The 18709-nt window shown below is 48.3% G+C and overlaps 1 protein-coding gene and 1 long non-coding RNA gene across 5 annotated transcripts in view; one reads left to right on the top strand and one right to left on the bottom strand.

Annotated features, from left to right (window-relative positions):
• Positions 1–12026, bottom strand: part of DUSP22 (dual specificity phosphatase 22) — a 47285-nt gene extending 35259 nt beyond the window's left edge. For all 3 annotated transcript variants that reach the window (XM_082346630.1, XM_082346631.1, XM_082346629.1), the window contains exon 1: positions 11856–12026. In XM_082346630.1, coding sequence (XP_082202756.1) covers positions 11856–11876 — 21 coding nt within the window. In that variant the 5' untranslated portion in view covers positions 11877–12026. The remainder of the gene's footprint in view (positions 1–11855) is intronic.
• A 455-nt stretch (positions 12027–12481) lies between these two features.
• The window catches only part of LOC309607738, a 63755-nt gene continuing 57527 nt past the window's right edge, over positions 12482–18709 (top strand). For both annotated transcript variants that reach the window (XR_014232518.1, XR_014232519.1), the window contains exons 1-2: positions 12482–12888; positions 15724–15973. This is a non-coding gene — a long non-coding RNA (uncharacterized lncRNA). The remainder of the gene's footprint in view (positions 12889–15723; positions 15974–18709) is intronic.

The following is an 18709-nucleotide window of genomic DNA, read 5'->3' on the forward strand; positions in this document are numbered from 1 at the left end:
GGAGGTGGGAGCACAGCCCCGGCCTGTGCCCACCACACCCGCCTCCCAGCACCTTCCCAGACGGACAGCGTGGACGACAAGGCATCCTTGTCTCCAGGGCTCGCGGTGTTCGCCGGCTTTCTGAGTCCAGCCCCAAACCAAGCGCTGCCAGCATCCCCTCCACCCGTCCTGCCTGCCCGCCCCCCGCTTCCCCCTCTCCCACTTCTCTCTCAGCTCCAGCAATCCCGCCCTCTGCAGTCTGAGGTTTCGCGCATGCAGCTCTACTCCCGCTCTCCCCATCCTTCAGGCCCCAGCTCCGACTCATGCCCTGGGGAGGCCTGTCCTGAGCCCCGTGTCTGGGGTGACCCCTGCTTCAGCGCCCACCGTCTTCCCCTTGCAGTGATGCTGTCACGTACATTACTAGGCGGAGGTCTGTCCCCTCCGCTGGGCTGCACACCCAGCTCCTGGCCCAGGGCTTGGCCCGTGATTACCGTTCAATAAAGAGTTGCTAAATGAATGAAAGAACTGTCTAAACATGCATGTTAATAAGAACATACATTTGCTGCAAAACATCTACTTCTAAGGCAGTGCTTCTCAAGCCCGACTATCCACCGGAACCAGCAGAATCTATTAAAACTTCAGATTTCTGGGAAGCCCCCAGCCCCAGGCTCCACACAGAATGATTCAGTAGACCTGAGATGGGAATGGGTGACTGTAATTCTCACCCTAAAGCACCCCCCGCTTTGCAAAACACGAAGCTAATTCCTGTCCTGCCAATACTCTGTATGGGAACTCTGAAATCCAAATATGGACACTGCTTTGGAAGCTACACCACCTGTATGATTTCCAAGTGCATAGAGCACACTGGCCTTGGTGACTCTTCACGGCAACCCCTGGTGCCCTGGCGACACCCTCGTCAGCGCCACTGCTACACACACCTCTCAGCCCCATCTGCTTCACACTCCCTACTGTTTTCTCCACTTGCACTAAGAAGGCTGAAAGCAGCAGGTAGTAACGTCCTTTACGTGCTTGGATTCCTTCAAGCATCTTCCTGACAACCAGCTGCCTGCTAAAAAGTCAGTGGGGAGCTACTGGGACACAGCAGTACTGGGTCAGCGTCTGTCATGCGGGACCACAGAACTAATCGACCAAAGTAGGGCACTTGTGAGAGTGAAAAGAGGTACTATTAATAATCTAGGACAAAAGGCAAAATCCAGAAGTGACATCGTCGTCATGGAGACATGTGCTCACTCTGGCTGACTCAGTACCCTGGGAGGCAAAGTTGGCTTGGAGAGTGCCCCAGGGGACTGAGAAAGTCACAGCACTGAGGTGGGCGGGGTTAGCCCTGGAACCAGGAAACGTAAAACTGCCAAGGAACTAAAACACTTGACAGGTCTTTCTTGAAACATAATCAGTCTTTGGGATTCTCCCGGGAGGAAGGGTGGAGTAAATAGTTCACCATTCCTGTTTTAAAACAACGTAAGAACAATGCAAGTTCACCTGGGAGACGCCTCGAACTGACGCTCTCTGGCAGCTCTTGCCTGCATAGAGCTTTTTCACGTGTCATCTGCGGTTCTCCAGGGTCTCTCCTATCTTTATTAGATACTCAAGGGCAAAATCATCACCCAGCTCCTTTGGCTGATGGGGACACAGACTTCCTCCCCGACTGAACTTCGAGTCTTCTCCACCTGGCTGGTCCTTGGCCAGATTTAGCCAAGAATCCTGCTGAGCCAGTTGCCGAGCGCCCAGCCGCTCTTGGTGTCAGCCAAGCTCCTCCTCCTCCACCCTTGGCATCTGATCAAGTTCCATCAGTGATTTCCATCCACTCCCTCACCTGCCCCGGTTGCACTGGGAGTGGAGCTCCTTCTCCCACTTGTAATGGTCTTGAATAAAATCTCCCTTGCCATTTCGAATGTGTCAAAATTATTTTTCTTTCCTAACATTGACCACAGAAGTCTCCCAATTCATACAGTTGACAGTTACAGTGGACCACAACATAGTCATGCAGCATGTCTGCTTCCCCAAAGTCACAGAATGTATTACAGTGGCTGAATGGTTTACTGAGTTCCTGTCACACACGGGTACCCTCTGGGCACTCGGGATACAGTGTGCCCAAGAGACATGGCCCTGCCAGTTTCCCACTTCCCTTGCTGAGATGCTTGCCTAGGGAGGGAAGAGGCGCCTTGACCATTCTGGGGTCCCCGAGGACTTTCAGGAGGCGATGACACTCAGGGGCCCTGATGTCCAACAGAAGTGGACTGGGAGAGAGGAAGGACAGGCAGGGGAGCGGTGGAGACGGCCAGCCCTGGGAAAGAAGGCCAGTCTCTCCTGGGAGCAAGCAGGAAGGAGGTGAGACGGAAGGCACAGAGGAGGCGAAGCCACTGCAAGTGTTCAGGCTCTAGGTTAAGTGCCACTGAGACGCTAGGTGTGTGGGGCTGTTAGAAAGAAGTATTTCTATTTACTGTACCTTGGAAAGATCATGATAAATATAAAGGAATGCCTTCCTTATTGTGCTCACCTCTGTGAAGGGGACACTCGAGGCTGGGAGGTCTGGAAAGACCATTTTTATATTTCCGTTCGCACTTTTCCATATCGTGCACATGCATTACTTCAATTGAGCTTTTCCAGAAAGTCAAGTGGGGTTATTTGGGGAAAAGATTATGGCCCATTTTTGCTTTTCTTCTTTGTACTTCTACTACCTTCTCTACTAAACATAAGTGAATATATTTCATATTATTTTCAAATAAAATAAAACAGGGGCATGAGATTAGCTCACCTCTGGGCTCTACTGCTCTCGAACTGATTTTATGATCCTTGAATCCATCCCTTGGAACTCACCTCCAGGGCGTCTTCCACACCCTGCATCCCGTTACCCTCCCACCCCCACTATCGATCCCACCTGCCCCCTCATGGTGTCACCTTCTCCCCGTCACCCAGAATGAAAAACGTGGAGCCCACTCCCAGCAGGGCACCCCTCAGTGGGCTAACAAGTCCCATCACGGCCCTTGCCTCTTGGTTGTGAGGCCAAGGATCCCAGACCAGAACCTCAGAGGCTAGAGCAGTAGCCACTGAACTTCTCTCTCTGTCTCATCAAATTAATTTCTGAAAGACAGATCCTCATTGGGTCATTTTCTAGGTCAAAATGTTTGCTGGCAAACCCTTTCCCAAGAAAATGAAGGCCAAAACTGAAAATGAACTGAAAATTTCAACATGGCTTCCTACCTCTAAAGGTTTCCCCACTTCTCTTCAATCTCCAGTCAAGCCAGATATCCCCTACTGGTTCCAGATATGCCCAATATCCCCTACTGGTTCCACCTTGGAATATCACCTGCTCTGCTCCCAATACTCTCTCTAAACAGGGAAGAGATGCTCACTCTTTGGGGTCCCTCACCCCATGGGTATGTTCGAAAATTATAAACCCCGTAACTGACAGTGAGTTTATTGGTTTCCTAGCCTCTGAAGGCCTTTCCTGTGTTTGGAGAATCCCCATCCCCACTCTGGAGTCTTAGTGGGAAGCAGAGCCCAGCTCTTCCTACATCAGATCCCCACTCCCATCTGCCTTCCTGCTATAGCAGGGACATGGGACCTAAGTGCAACACGTCTCCACAGCTCCTCCAGACTAGAAGCCAGAGATGACTCAGAGCACCCTCTCTTGCAGCAGGGCAGGTGGAACATGCAGGACCCACTGGCGGCAGCAGTAGCATTTTGGGGCAGCCGCAGAAATGCTCTCACCAGACCAGTTCTAGGATCTGCTCCTGGCAGAGTAGCCTAAATCTGGTTCTCCAGACTTCCCAGCCTTCTGACCTATTCTACCTAAAGCAGCCACGTTTGGATTCTGTTGCTTACAACCAGGAACCCTGATGTTGGCCTTTCAACCCAGAAAAATGCACAAATGCAAATGAACTGCACAGACCTTCAAGCAAGTCATAGACTAGCAAAGCCCTACCCACCGGCACGCCAGGAACCAACAGGAGACCCCTTCCTCCTCTGGACACCCCTCCTGCCTCAGTCAGCACTTACTTCCACTCCTCCACTGATCCCCAATTAGTCTGCTCCCCCGGGACCTGCTGCAGTGCCTTTGTTCAGCTCCCGCCTGACCTACTGCAACAGCTCGTAGAGACCTCCCTACCTCTGGACTGGTTCCTCCAAAGGATTCCTCAAGCCTCCTTCAAGGTGCAAAGTTGATCACATGACTTCAGATTAAAATCTCCTTAGGGCTCCAAGTAGCTATCAGAAATTCGACACCTCAGCAAGAGAGACCTTCAAGGATGGAGGTTTCTATGTCTGTAGCCTCCGCCCCATGCCTGGCCGAGGTGATGATGCAGAGATGCAGGCCAGGATCCCCAATTCCAACATCTGGGTTTTACGGGAAACAGCCCAATTTTCAAATACTGTCAACTATATATTTTTAAAACCTTAAATACTGTGATAAATAAAATATCTGTAGGCTGAGTATGACCCATAGACATCTAGTTTATGACCTCTATCTGCTGCCTGCATCATATTTGTGAGTATGTTTTCTCTAAACTTCAGTGGTTCTCCACTGATTGGTAGATACTTAAGCAAATGTTTCTTCAACAAACGAATGAACAAATAGACAACGTGAGTCAGGTGGGAGGGGGCCAAGCAAGGAAGAGAAAGATGGAAAACCATGATGAGTGAGGCCTGAGAGATCAAGCTTTGCCCCTTTCTGCTCTGGGAAGTTTTCTGTTCAGGGCCAGTGGCTCTGGGGCTGGTGTTAAAGGAGAGCGACTCCCAGGGGCTTCCCTGGTGGCGCAGTGATTGAGAATCTGCCTGCTAATGCAGGGGACACGGGTTCGAGCCCCGGTCTGGGAGGATCCCACATGCCGCGGAGCAACTGGGCCCGTGAGCCACAATTACTGACCCTGCGCGTCTGGAGCCTGTGCTCCGCAACAAGAGAGGCCGAGATAGTGAGAGGCCCGCACACTACGACGAAGAGTGGCTCCCGCTTGCCACAACTAGAGAAAGCCCTCGCACAGAAACGAAGACCCAACACAGCCAAAAATAAATAAATAAATAAATTAAAAAAAAAAAAAGAATCCTCAATAAAAAAAAAAAATAATAAAAAAAAAAAAAGGAGAGCGACTCCCAGAAGAGACCCCGGGGCAGAGCGCGGGCAAGGACAGAGGTCTGAACTTAGCAAAATCAAGGAGGCAACTTACCAAAAACCATTTAAGATGCACATTTTACATTCACTTAAATATTTTAATTATAAGGAGAGGACGGAGTTGTGCCAGTAAACTTTTAACTCCATTTTCCAGACCAGGAGAATAAGCTACAGATTCAGGGGCTGGAAATAGAAAGCAAATTGCTCAATCCCAGTTTCTGTAGTTTCTTCCATATAAAATTACAAAACAAGATCCAGGAAGGCTGGAGAACTGGCCATTGCCAGGGAGAGAAATTACATTTTTGTTTTCAAGGAGAATAAAAAGCCCGTAAATATTTAAACTTCTACACCAGTCAGCCTCAGTTCAAACTTAAAACTCAAAAAATTTGACTGGTTGACTTCCCCGATATTATTGTTGCTGGTAATCCCTAAGTACAGAGAAAGGGAAAATGAAATGGAATACTTTCCCAGCAGGCTCCTGGCTCCTCTTGGCTCACGGGGGAGGCCAGGGAAGAGCAGAGCATGCACCTGGGACAAAGTGGCTGTGACCAGGGAATTCATGGAAAGTCTGCACTCAAGCCAGAAGCAAGAACACAGGGGGAGTGAAGTTATCACCACCTGGTGAGAAGTAAGGATAGATCAAGGAAAAAGTCTGTAAATGCAACGTGGGAATGTTCTATGGCTCTAAAAGAAGAGAATTGGTCCCAGCCATCCTTGGGCCTTGGACACCGTTGCTATTTCCCTCTGCTGTGGATTTTCATGCCCCATCATCCACCTGGGTGGCTGCTTGTCACTTAGGTCTCATACGTGATAACAGCTCCCAGGGAGGTCTTCCCTGACCATCAAACTCCCTGGCACCCTCTGTCACATTACCCTGTTTTATTTTATCACGTTGATCAGTACCTAAAATTTTTTCATTTGTTTGCTTACTTTTCTGATTGACCTTGAAGCAGGGGTTGTGTCTGCCTTGTTCCCTGCTGTGTCCCAAAAGCCAGGCCCAGAGATGGGCACATGAAGCGATCATCTCTGAATAAAAGGTGATGAAACACATCACAAAGGGAAACACTCTCTGACACTCTGCTGGTCAAAAATGATTCTTGTTTTCTCCTAAAACACTATCTGGGAGAGATAACGAAGGTCATCCTGCAGAAACCCTGTCTGACGATGGCTGATGGCCCCTCTTGGTCAGCGTCCTTCACAGCCACACGGTACTAACGCTGACCACAGAGACATGGGCAAAATCAAATCCTTCACCACAAAAAAGCACTTGGGCACAAAGCAACATTGCTTCTAAGACAGGAAATATTTTGAGTTTATTTTTTAAACATTTTTCTTAGTACTTCAGGATACCATGGAATCTGAGAGCACCACCCAAACAGATGTAAGATAAAATTCCTGACCAAGCAGCAGTACACGGTCATGGGGCGGGGGTCTTAACTCTTCCTAGGTTAGAAAGGACTCTGTGGGTTTCAAAGCCAGGGGCAACGGGGAAGACTTCGGTGGATTCCCTGAAGGTCTAAATGTCACAGACTTTCTTAATGCCATTTGGCCATGGACTTAACAGTTTGCATTTATGAAAAGAAGAATCCGAGAATACTCTTGTGTGCACTTAGAACAGTGCCTTAAGCATCTATTTCTTTAAAATGAAATAAAACTGTAATGTTGAGAAGAAAAAATATTCAAGGGGTGGTGTGAAGAAGACAGAAGCCACCAGCATGGAACCACGCGTCCACCAGGCCCACAGCCGCGCCACTTGCGGCACGCTCCCTCCTGCAGGACTTCTCTGCGGGCTGCCTGTGACCGATCTGGGCGGCAGGGTCTTGTCTTTCACGTTATTTCCCACCACAGGATCTAGCACAGTGCCTTGACAATAGCAGGAATTCAATAACCTGATCTGATGAACCGGTGAATGGACAGACGAATGGGTTCTGAAGGCAGCCACATCTGGGGCTCCACTGTGGAAAGAGCAGCATCTAGCAGCACAAGGATGTCTGACCTTCCAGCCCCTTCCAAACTAAAACCATGCTTCTCAACCTTTCAGCCTTATTCCACCTTCTGATAATGGCTCAGTTCCATATCACACAGGGCTCAGGAGATTGTGAATGGAGAACCCTAGGCCAGTGGTTCTCAACTGTAGTTTTACCCTCCAGAGGGCATCTGGCAGTGCCCAGAGAAATTTCCGGTTGTCACCATGAGGGGAGAGTGCTACTGGCATCTAGCGGGTGGAGGCTGGTATGTTGTTCACCACAACGCCATGAAGCCCCCACTGGGGTCCACATCAAGGAATGATCCAGCCCCAAATTGTCAACAGTACAGAGGTTGAGGAACGGTCTATGCCTAGGGGGACGTATTCTCCTTGCCCTCTGCCCTTGGACTATACTCCTTTCTCAACTGCACTCCCCCGTCTTCCTAAGAAGAGAAGTCATCCTCAAACAGGTGTCAACCATACCTAAAGCAGATGTCATTGCTGTCACCGTTGATGGGAAGAATCCAAGAACGCTAATAGCAGTGCATATTTGTACTTCACAGTTTGCAAAATGTCTTCTAATACATTCTCATTTGCTTCTCCCAAGAATCTGGGTAGTAATTGGGGGAAGAAACATTATACTCATTCTAGAGCCAAATAAGGAGACTAGTTAAGCAAACCACCATCCCTATGAATCAAGGGCAATAAGGAAATTGATGCTCAGAAACAATGAGTGACTTGCTCAAGCGCACACCCACGCAGTGCCGGGGTGGCAGACACCCCAAATCAGGCCTTCCGATAGCTCTGCCCCTCTCCTTCACAACAGTGGGCTTCTCACAGGAAAGTGAGGCACCAAGCTAAGTGGTTGCCTCCCGCTGCCATGAGCAAGTTGCCCATGAAATACTGGGCAGCATCTGTTTCCACCAGGTAGGATGCTTTCAGGGGACACCGGGCAGTGAGGAAGGAAAAGGCCACCAGACTGGGCAGCTGTGTGCTGGATGAACTGAACCAACGCTGGGTCCTTACAACCTGCCCTAGAATGGTAATGCTTCAGCCCACTTTTGGATCATTAGTTCAGGTTGCTCAGGATAAAAACATGTACGTTTCTCTAACAGAATGCTTGGCCAGAGAGATTAGATTCTTGTTTGTAACGGGTTATTATAGTACTTAAGACTAATAAGATGACAATGAGGACTTTTCTTTATAGGCCCTCCCCCAAAAGATTTGGGGGTCAGACCTTCGAGAGAACTTCGACTCAACTAGGAATTTTCAAAGGCTCCACAGAAACACATTTGCTTGCAGCAGCCTGTTTAGTTTCACCTAATCCTACTAGAGACACTGGCCGGACTGGCGTTCAGCGGCAAGGCGGGGCAACCTGCACGAAGCCAAGAGCCAGGCCACCGGGCTTCGAGTTCAGGCTCCGCCACTCACCCAGTGGGTGGCTCTGGCCAGGTCATGTGTAAAGCAGGGATGAAATCGGCAGCACCCGCTTCATGGAGTTGCGGTGGGGATTCGATGAGTTACTCCATGTGGTGAAGTCTCAAAACAGGCCTTGGCACACTGTAAGTTCATTAGTGACTATAATTTTGGTCACTTTAGAGGATCTATTTGGAAACTGCACAAAAAACAATGAAAAAATAGTTGTAGTTGCCTGACTTAACCCTCTCCTCCTTATCAATATCAAACATGAAGGGAGAGAGGAGATGGCTTTTCCTATTTTGCAACTAATTTGGGACTCTGCGGAGCTTTTTTCAGTGTCTTTAGAAATCACTTGGAATGAACTGGTATTCTAGTTCAAAGAAAAGACTTCTACTACCTTCAACATCAGAGGGAACTGGGTTCAAAACCCAGCTCTGCCACTTCCTAGCATTAGGACCTTAGACATGCTACTTATCTGAGTCTCCATTTCCTAATCTGCACAGAGAGTGAGATAAGACAGACTGACTCCTAGGGCTATGGTGAGGCTTAGATTTTATAAACTGCAGGCACATCGTATGAGGCTCAAAAAAAAAGATTACAACTGCTGTATTCTCTTCTCTGTTTCCTCATCATCTTTCATGGGCCAGAATACAGATACTTCTTCCCCTAACACTCCCCAAGTAGCACGCTGTGTACACCTGACTGAGATGGGCGTGATATTCTGCCACCCAGGAGACTGGGGCGTACTGATGAGAAGATCCTCCACGAGGACATAGAATAGAAATAAAAACTGCTGTATTCAAAAAAACTGCTGTGTTCAAAAACTGCTGCATTGTTTAGTTCATAAGTTTCCTTTTGCCAAGGATGACCGACTTTTGTTGAGACTGGAAATAAATCTTGTCCCAGGCACCTCAGGGCACACACACAGCAAATAAAGTTTTCAGTTCCAAAGGCATTGCGTTTTTATCTATAATGTTCTTAGAAAAGCATTTCTATGGCTAGCACCTTATACTAATTCCACGAGGTCTGCAAATCAACCATTCTTTTCTTTTTTTTACCATAAAAAATGAAGCCTACTTCCAAGTCACACACTAACACATGAGCAAATTCTAATTAAGCCTTTTAATTTCTCGCTTCCAGCAATCTACTTTGCCACTAAATAACCTTGCAACTTAGAGCAATTCTTCAGATCTCAGCCTAAACATCTTTTCTCCAGCATGATCCTTGGACTGGACTAAATGCTGCTTCTAGGTTGTACTCATCCCATCTACTTACCCGACTCTCGAAAAATTGCCTACCTTATCCTCTGGAGCCTCCACTCCTCCCCACCTTGTGTTTGTTTTCTCTCTCTTTCTCAAACACACAAACACACACACACTCACACAACCCGTGTTGTGTAATACAGTAGCCATTAGCCACAGTGGCTTTGAGTACTTAAAATGTGGCTAATCCCAAATGAAATGTGATTTAAGTATCAAATACACACCAGACTTTGAAGACTTAGTACAAAAAAAAATATACAAACCATTCTAAAAGTAACTTTATCCTGGTTAAATGTTGAAACAACAATATTCTCAACATATTTCAGTTAAATATATTATTAAAATTAGTTTCTTTTTACTTTTTTAATGTGGCTACTAGAAAAATTTAAATTACATATATAGCTCACATTATATTTCTGTTGGGCAATTGTTGGTCTATACTGAAGGTTCTGTGAAAGACCTCTGTGTTTTATACCATTGCACCTCCCCCAGCCCCCTCAACCAGTACAGCACCTGGCTAATAGTAAGTACACAATAACAATTCGTTGATTTAATGGTGACAATATAAGATGGTCATGAGAATAACATCATCAAGAAATGTAGTGCTTTCTTTGAAAGGTAAAAATCATGATATGAATATGACTACTTTTGCTGAAAAGCCTGCAATTAATTTTGAACCCTTAGGCAATGATTTGTATTCCTAAACACGTTCTTTGAGTTATAATAGAAAAATATTACAAATTAAATGCTGAAAGAGGTGGAGAGTGAACACCTCAAGTGGAAATAACTGTAGGAAAAAAACAAAGTAAAGCTGAGGTGTGACCACAACTAATGGGAAGGCAAACAGAGACCACAAACTCGCAGAAGCCCCTTTATTGTTCTGTTCGCATTAAAAAAGCAGAAGCGCATGGGGCTGACGGATTCTAGTGCTAATGGAGACATACATACTGCGAGTACTTATCCAAGAAAGAAAGAGTCTCTTTCCACCCACCCTTCCCACCAAAAAAGCCCTCACAAGGAATACAATTCTGGTTACCAAAAGACCTCAGGTACGCAGGCCTAAACCACACAATCGCCCTTTTATATAAACTGAGTCTCCATGACAGTGAACTTGATGTGGCAGGTAGAGTTAAGTGGGTACCTTTCCTACCTGCCTGGACTGCTAACACTCCAGCTGAAAGAACCCCAGGGCTGACAAATCAGCTTTATACCCACCCAGTAGGGAAGCTAAAAGTGCGCGGAGACGCGGGTGAGTGGAATACACCGGGGAAGAGAAGCAGACCAGAGACTAATCTCTGATCCAGGACCATTTCAAAGACCCGTGAAGATGAGGGCTTTTTTAAAAAAAAAAGTTTTGTAAGTCTTTTCTTTAAACCAGCAGTACCAGATCAAAAACTCCTTAACCTTGCGTTTGACATGAATACACCCCAGGCAACTCTCAACTGTAAGAGCTGGAATCTGGTCCCCTCCACCGGCAGGAAAGGCACAGACCATCCCACGGCCTCGGAAGAAGGGTCTGGGGCGCCGGAGAGCAGAGCAACCCGGGTCTTCTGTTCTAGAAGGCACAGGTCGGCCTGCGCAGAAACCACACGATCAGGATAAATCAGCTCTGAATCTGTGCTCTCACCACCCGCCCCCACCCCGCCCCCCAGGGAATTAAAAGCACCTCAGTATTTAGGCCTCTGTCAACTTTTCTGTCCACAAGAAAAAGTTATCTGCGTACACGGAAAAAAAAAAAAAAATCTGGGAAGAGGAAATTACGAAAGAGAAGACACTGGTCTACTCCACTTTAGTAATGATATGGGTGGTGATGCTTCAAGAGCCGAGTCTGGGGGTGAGGGGAGGGGAGAAAAGGCAGAAACCACAATCCTTGCGAGCTCAGCCCAAGTCGGGGCAGAACAAGCGCCGGCGCTGCTAAAGGGCACGGCGAGTTCTCAGCCACAAGCCGGAAGCGGCGGGGCCCGGGGGCCTCGCAGACGCAGGCACGCGGCGGCCCCCGCCTCTCGGGGGCCCGGGGGCGCGCAGGGCTGCCCTCGCCGGCAAAGCCCCGGCAGGCGGGCTGAGGAGTGGAGGCAGAGGGCAGGGACGAGGGCCACGTTACCTTGTTCATCCCATTCCCCATGGCGGCCGCGCGGTCTAGCGCCCGGGGCGCGGCGGCAGGCGCACTGAGGGCATGTTGGAGCGGGCGGGGAAGCAGCGGGCACTGCGCGCCCGCAGCGTAAACAGCAACACGGGCCGGCGGCGCCCAGGCCTCTCTGTCCGCTGCGCTCCTGCCCCCCGCGGCCCCCGGGCTCCCCGGCCGCCGGGCAGCGGCACAGGCGCCCCTGCGGGAAGGGGCTCGCGGCGCCCGCCCCCTCCCGGAGTGAGCCCGGCGCCTGCCACGCCGACCCCCGGGACTTGTGGACGCGGTTCCTAGGGGCCCGGCCGGGGCGCAGGGGTTATGTCTCCCGGGGGCCGGGGCGCAGGGACATGACTCCGGGGAGCGGGGGCCTCCAGGATCCTGGCTCCTCGGGGGCCCGGGCCCAGGGCGCACGCGCACCCCCGCCCCGGCCGCCGTCGCCCTGCGCGTTCCGAGGCGGGGCGGGGCCGGTGGTCACGCAGGCGCAGCCCCTACGCGGTGAGGCGTGTCGCGGGTCGCTCCCCCGGGGTCAGGGTCACCAAAACTCCCGCAGGCCTTTCCCCCGGGCCACTGGGGGCCTGTTACCAGCAGTCGCCGCCCTGCCTTGCCTGCCTGGGTGAATCAGGTGCTAATCGAAGCCTTGGTCTTGCAGGCTCCCCGGCCTGGGTTTTCTGAGTGCTGCCGATTTAGGCCGGGTGGGGGGATTCCTACGGCCCTGCCGCACCCACGGAGAGCGAGAAGGCTCAGCCGGTGCAGAAAGGAGGGCTCGGTGACTCATCTCTGGGATGACCTAACCTCCCGACCCTGGCGGAGCAGATGTCCGGATGTCAGACGTCATACCGTGACTTTGGACGGCCAGTGTGTCCCCTTCAGATTATAAACTGGCTCTGGTAGCTGCATGGGTATGTTGATACAGTTGCTTCCGGAAAGCCCCTTTCCTTGCTAAGCAACACGGTAATGTCTGCGTTGTGGTTCTGCCTGGAGTGGAATACTTTCTAACCTGTAGCAGAATTGTGTAAGTATTCTGTCACCCTTACTAAACTCCTGACTTCTTCCCTGCGGACAGAATCCTTGAACTCGGCGTTTAGCCGTTTCATTTTTATGCCCTCAGCGATGCCCTGCACGTCGCGGGTGCCTGATAATTATTTGTTAAATGAACGGATGCCTCATTCTGATACGGCCGGGCTCACCTCCGATGACCTCATTGCATCTGCTCCTCCTTCTTTCCCGAGTCGCAGCCACACAGACTTTCTGCGTGTTCCTTGAACGTGCCACCCTTGGCGCTTGATCACTTGACCATGGCCTTGAGCCTTTGTGTGGGCTGTGCTCTCCTCCCAGCCATCTCAGTCCCTAGCTGGCTCTTCTCTTCAAGCTCCCAGCCCAGATGTCACCTCCTCAAAGAGGCTTTTCCTGACCACCCAATCTAAAGGAGGTCCTCCAGTCACCATCATATCACCCTGTATTGTTTTCTTCATAGCACTTAAGATGAGTGGACATTCTCGTATTTATTTGCTATCTATCTCACTAGAACGCATCCTGCAGAGGAAAAGGACCTTGTCTGTCTTACTCACTGCTGCAGCCACATGGCCAGGGCCAGGGCCTGGCACAAAATAGGTGTTCAGTAAATATTTGTGGAATAAATTCACAGATTCCAGAAGACTGAGGAAACAGTAGTGAGGTTCTAAGGAATGCTGACATTTTGAAAAGAACTTGCAGACTCCATCTTAGTCATTTCCCTCCTTGTTGATGTCTTCTGGGCCACGACAGGTACCAGAGCCCCCTGTGTAGGAAGCCCCCCTTGGTGTGCACCCAGATTGTCCCCCGTGGGTAGGATAGGCCCCTTCCTGTCCCTTGCTTCTGGGGTGTTCCTTCCCTCCCACCTTCACGTCCTCTTTGCCCTCCCACCTCCCAGTCACCTGGACGGCCCACCTTCTCTGCTCCTCACCGTCATTACTTTTACTTCCTTCCTGCTTATGGACAGCACAGCATGGTTAGCGGGCTGCCTGGGGAATGCCAAGACCAACCTGTGTTCCTAAATCTCAGAGAGCTATTGGGCAAGATGATCGACTTTTCTGAACCATTTTTTCCTCCTTAAAATAGAGCATTGGACTGTGAATTTTCAAAGGTCCTAGCCAGCAATCAGTGAACGATTGCAATCAGTGAACGATTGTATTTCCCTCCTCTGCTTGTGCTGTTGTTGCTTCCAGTTGAGATGAACTTTCAAAAACATGAACAATTCTTGAGTTAGTATTTGCCCATAAATGACAGAGCCATACCCAGTTTTTCTTCTGCCATCCATTTGGAACATTTTCTTTCTCTGATTCATTTCTTATAAACTTATTTTTCTAGCTCAGACCATCTGCTTAACAAGCTCTCCTAAGCTCAGAACCAGCTATGGTGTGTGCGTGTGTGTGCGTTTGTGTGTCTGTATTTGTGTGTGTGTCTGTGTCTGTGTGCATGTGTGTGCACGTGTGTCTGTGCGTGCGTGTGTCTGTGCGTGCGTGGTGTGTCGGGAAAGTTTTCCATAAGGGACTCTATCTCCCTGCATTCCCGTCCACCTTATCCTTGAAGCTAACCCCAACTCCCTGCATCATAACCCAAAAATTATCATTGTCATGTGTTGCAATTCTGTGACTAAAGAAAAGGAAAAGAGAAAGTCTGATCCATTTTGACATGTCCTGGTTTTCTCTTTTAATTTTCATAGCACCACCGCAGAGATTTCCAGGTTCAGCTCTCATGCTGAACAGGTGACTCATTTCCAAGCTCCTCCCTGTCTTCCTCGTTTATTCTTTATAGCTGCTGATAATGGAAAGAAGGGAGGCAAGAAGACTCCTAGACGAAGCTGGCTTGCTTCACATTTACAGTAGAATCTATTCACTTGCATTCTGTCTTATTCGTAAAATTGTTAAGGCATCATAAGCCTAGTGGAATTTCACTCCATGTAAGATTTTTACTTCTACTTTTCTTCCTGCTGTTTTCCTGTGTCTCAGCACAGCCAACACCACAAATTTTGGCAGCAACTCCCAAACAAATAAAGCTTTCATGTGTGCACAGTGCGGAATGGTTACTAGTCACGTGGGCCAGCAGGGACCATACGCATGTGGTTAAGGATAACCAGTTAGTGGTGTGTTTAGTGAGCAATAACTTTGAACTTTAAGGTGGGAGTGTGTAAAAGCCCACAAGCAGAAGTTCAGCCGTTAGAGCCAGCCAAGTCATTACGGGTGTTGCTGATAATTCAGAGAATTGAGATAAACCTTGGCCCAAGTGGGAAGTAGCTAAGTAATCTTCCTTGGCCTTTTGAACATACTGTAATCTGGAGTGTCTCAGCCTCAGCACTGCTGACATTTGGGGCTAGATCTCTTTTTTTTTTTTCTTGTGGGGCTGTCCTGTGCATCGTACGATGTTTAGCAGTACCCCTGGCCTCTACTACTGGACGCCAGTGGCACCCCTCAGTCACGATGATCAGAAATGTCTGCAGCCCTTGGAGAGCAAATGCAGCTGCTGCCGCTGTTGTTTGTGCAGTGGGCCCATAGGGATGAGATCTTTTAGGGACGAAATTTCTTTCTCTGTGTGTCTCTTTCCCTCTCTCTTTCTCTCACTTGATAACCACTTAAATGTACACTAATAGGTGATGTTAGCCCCCTGCAGAATCCTCAGGCCACACGGTCCAATTAGAACAAATTAAGAACAAGAAGTTAAGGTGAAGAGCTAATCTAGCCAAAACATGACTGAAAGTTAAAAAAAAAAAAGCTAGAACCTAATGAATTGTGGAAATAAGTAAAAAAAAAAAAAAAAAAGAGTCTATAACTACTGAAGCAAAAGCACAAAACATTTTTCTCTGCTTCTCCAGTACTGTCCAAAAAGAGAGTACGTATCCAGTTGACTGCGTGGGGCCATACGAGCAGCCTGACCGTGAGCATGGCCCCTTCAGTGACCTCAGCGTCTGAAAGGCCACTAATTTCCAGCCCTCCAAGCAGTCTCCTGAGTATGAACTTGGTTTCCTCCTTCCACTTAAGAGGTTTGGGGACCTCAGATCTCAGAGCGCTGACAACTGGAGAGTGTGGCGTCAGGGGAAGACAGCAGGAGGAATGAATACCCAGGTAGGTAAGCAGGGCAGAGAGACGTGGTGGAGAGTCTGGGAGGAGGTAAGTGGAGAGACGCCAGCAGGCATGTAGTTGGGGATCAAGAAATTACGTTGACATGTAGAGCTCCCAGCTGGGTTGGCAGAGGCAAGGCCGGTTGTGGAGGAATGGAGCTGTGAGGCAGATTATAGGGCAGAGTATCAGGCAAAGGGGGAATAAGACAGAGCCCGGGTCCCTAAAGACTGGAGGGAGGTGACACTACTGTCAGCCTACAGGTTGTAGCATGTATACCTGTGTGTTGTCAGTATACCTAGTTTCCAGAATTGTAAGCTTCCTGAGGGCAGGGACAAGTTGTCATCAATCTTAGTATCCAGCACCTGAAATAGCCCCTACTATGTGGGGAAGCTTTCAGATGTTTGTTGATTAAGGAGAGAAAACACAACTGGGAGATTGTTGCATTTATCCAGATGTAAGGTTCACAAATAATTCATCCCTTTATATGCCAGATACTCTATCAATGCTGTATCTACTTAGCCTGCCTTTTCTAGAGCAATGCAATTTCCACGTGGGATGGCTGTGATCTAGGAGTGACCAAAGTCCTCTTGTGCTTTGTTTTTGAAACTGATGCAGTATATACTGGTGAGAGAGAGACAGAGACAGAAAGACAGAGAGAGAGAGAGAGAGAGAGAGAGAGAGAGAGAGATTGAACACAGTGTTTCCATGTATTGCTGTACCCTCCCTCTTGATTTGCAGCCATAGCTGTGGTTGGCAGAGCCCAGCACTTTCTGTAATTCTGCCCTTGACATCATGCTGTTCTTTGAGCTTTGGTTGGGAAAGCATTCCTGGTTTATGGACATCGTCTTGCAGGTTGGCTATGGTTCTTTTTCTTATCTGGAATGGGTTGACTCCACCTATGTACTTCCCTCTCTCTACTAAGGAAGGTCTACCTGAGACAACAAACAGGTCCTTTAAAACTTTTTATGGTGAAAAAACCAGAAACCTTTCATGGTTGATGATCCCAGCCCAAAACAGCTGACAAAATCTGAACAACTAGTGTATTTTAGATTCAGTAGAATAATTGTCCTTTCCATCTGTGTGTGACAAGGCTGGCATAAGATACAACTTGGGCCTTGCTTTTTATTCTAGCTCATCTGGGTGCAAGGACACACACCAAGTACTTCCCTGTAGTACTGTTTTCACGGTCTCCAGATCTTCCTAAAACCCTATTCAAAGTGACCACATGGCCTGCAATCTAGTGGAGAGTGGGATAGTCCCTAAGTGTCCCTGGTTAGAGGATCTGTCTGCATTTACCACACCTGCATGCCCAGCTGCCCTCTTGGAGGCGTACTTCTGCTTCTTCAAATGCCTTTGGTGGTTGGGGGTGGCCCTGAAGTGAAGACACAAGAGAAGATGGCAAGAGAAGCCCCAGCTCTGAGAAACAGCTGGGCAAGGGCAGCTCTCCTTAGGGAAACTGACCCCCATCTGCTGAATGTTACTTTAGAGTTCTTTCCTACTGAAGAGCTTCATGTTGGTTACTTTTGTTTGTTTTTTTCCCCCTTTTATGTGAAACAGAAATTGAACTAGATCTGAAGACATTGAAAAGTGTCTGGGTAGGGGGCTGGAGGGAGAAGGGGGTTTCCTCAGAGGATGGAATGTCCCAAGAGAAATTTCACTGATTGTGAGAGGGGAAGTCCATTTCATATGACATAATGGTGTCATTGTTCAACACCTTGTTGGACAATTTGTTAATATTTATCATTATTTTGATTTGGCATTCATCATTAAAACCCTGTGAATTACAGAAAGACCATTATACATAAAGTGCTACTCAGGCTAGACAATAGATCAGGGTCATTTTCTTTCTTATCCACGGCAGGGCATTTGTGTTTTCTCACTGACCATCTCTTGGTCTGCAGGAGACCACCTGTCTCCACCCAGACAAGACAGTTTCACTCAGAGCTGCATATTGCTCTTCAAAGACTGGCACCTTTCCAGTGCTAGTTGGCCTGCACTTTTTACCATCTCTGTCATACCTGTGTGTCCTTTCTATGCAGGGCTTCAACTCCAGATCTGCGTAGACAACCACTAGCACAGGAGCAAGTGCTGCAAGGAGGATCAAGCCACTGTAGCACGAGGTGTATTCAGTTCACAGGAAGTTAGGGTGTGTTTCTCTTTCACCTCTCATACATCCAGTAACCCCTGAAAGAGGGCAGGAAAGTCTGAGGCAATGCTCGCCCTGATTCACCAGCACGCAACTTGCATACTGTACAGACTAGAGCAACGTCTCAATCTAAAAACATTTATATTTGGCTTTATAGTGGCATCAGTTTCTCCCCCATTCTGCTCCAGAATACAAGGGAGTGCTTACTTTACCTCTCTTGTAATTAAAGGGTCCATGATGGTGCTTTTACCCTTTCAAAGGCACAGTTTGTCTTCAAGGTGATGTGAGATCTCTGTCTCTAAACATAGAAAACTTTGTGACTTTAAATAGCAGTCTCCTCTCCTGCTTGTCAAGGTTTTGTAAGGCAGCCCAAGGGCAAGTGCAGTGGCTGGTTAGAGAGATAGATAATTGATATATAAGACAGTATGGTATGTGGACATCTTTCCTCACTGCAGTGCTTTTAAAAATGTGTATAATTTTTTGAAGTGTAATCATTTACAATATTGTGTTGGTTTCATGCGTATAGCTAAGTGATTCAGTTATATATATTACACATTTTTTTAAAAATTAATTAATTTATTTTATTTTTGGCT

This window comes from Balaenoptera borealis, assembly GCF_965194805.1.
Source record: "Balaenoptera borealis genome assembly, chromosome: 12".
Taxonomy (NCBI): Eukaryota; Metazoa; Chordata; class Mammalia; order Artiodactyla; family Balaenopteridae; genus Balaenoptera; species Balaenoptera borealis.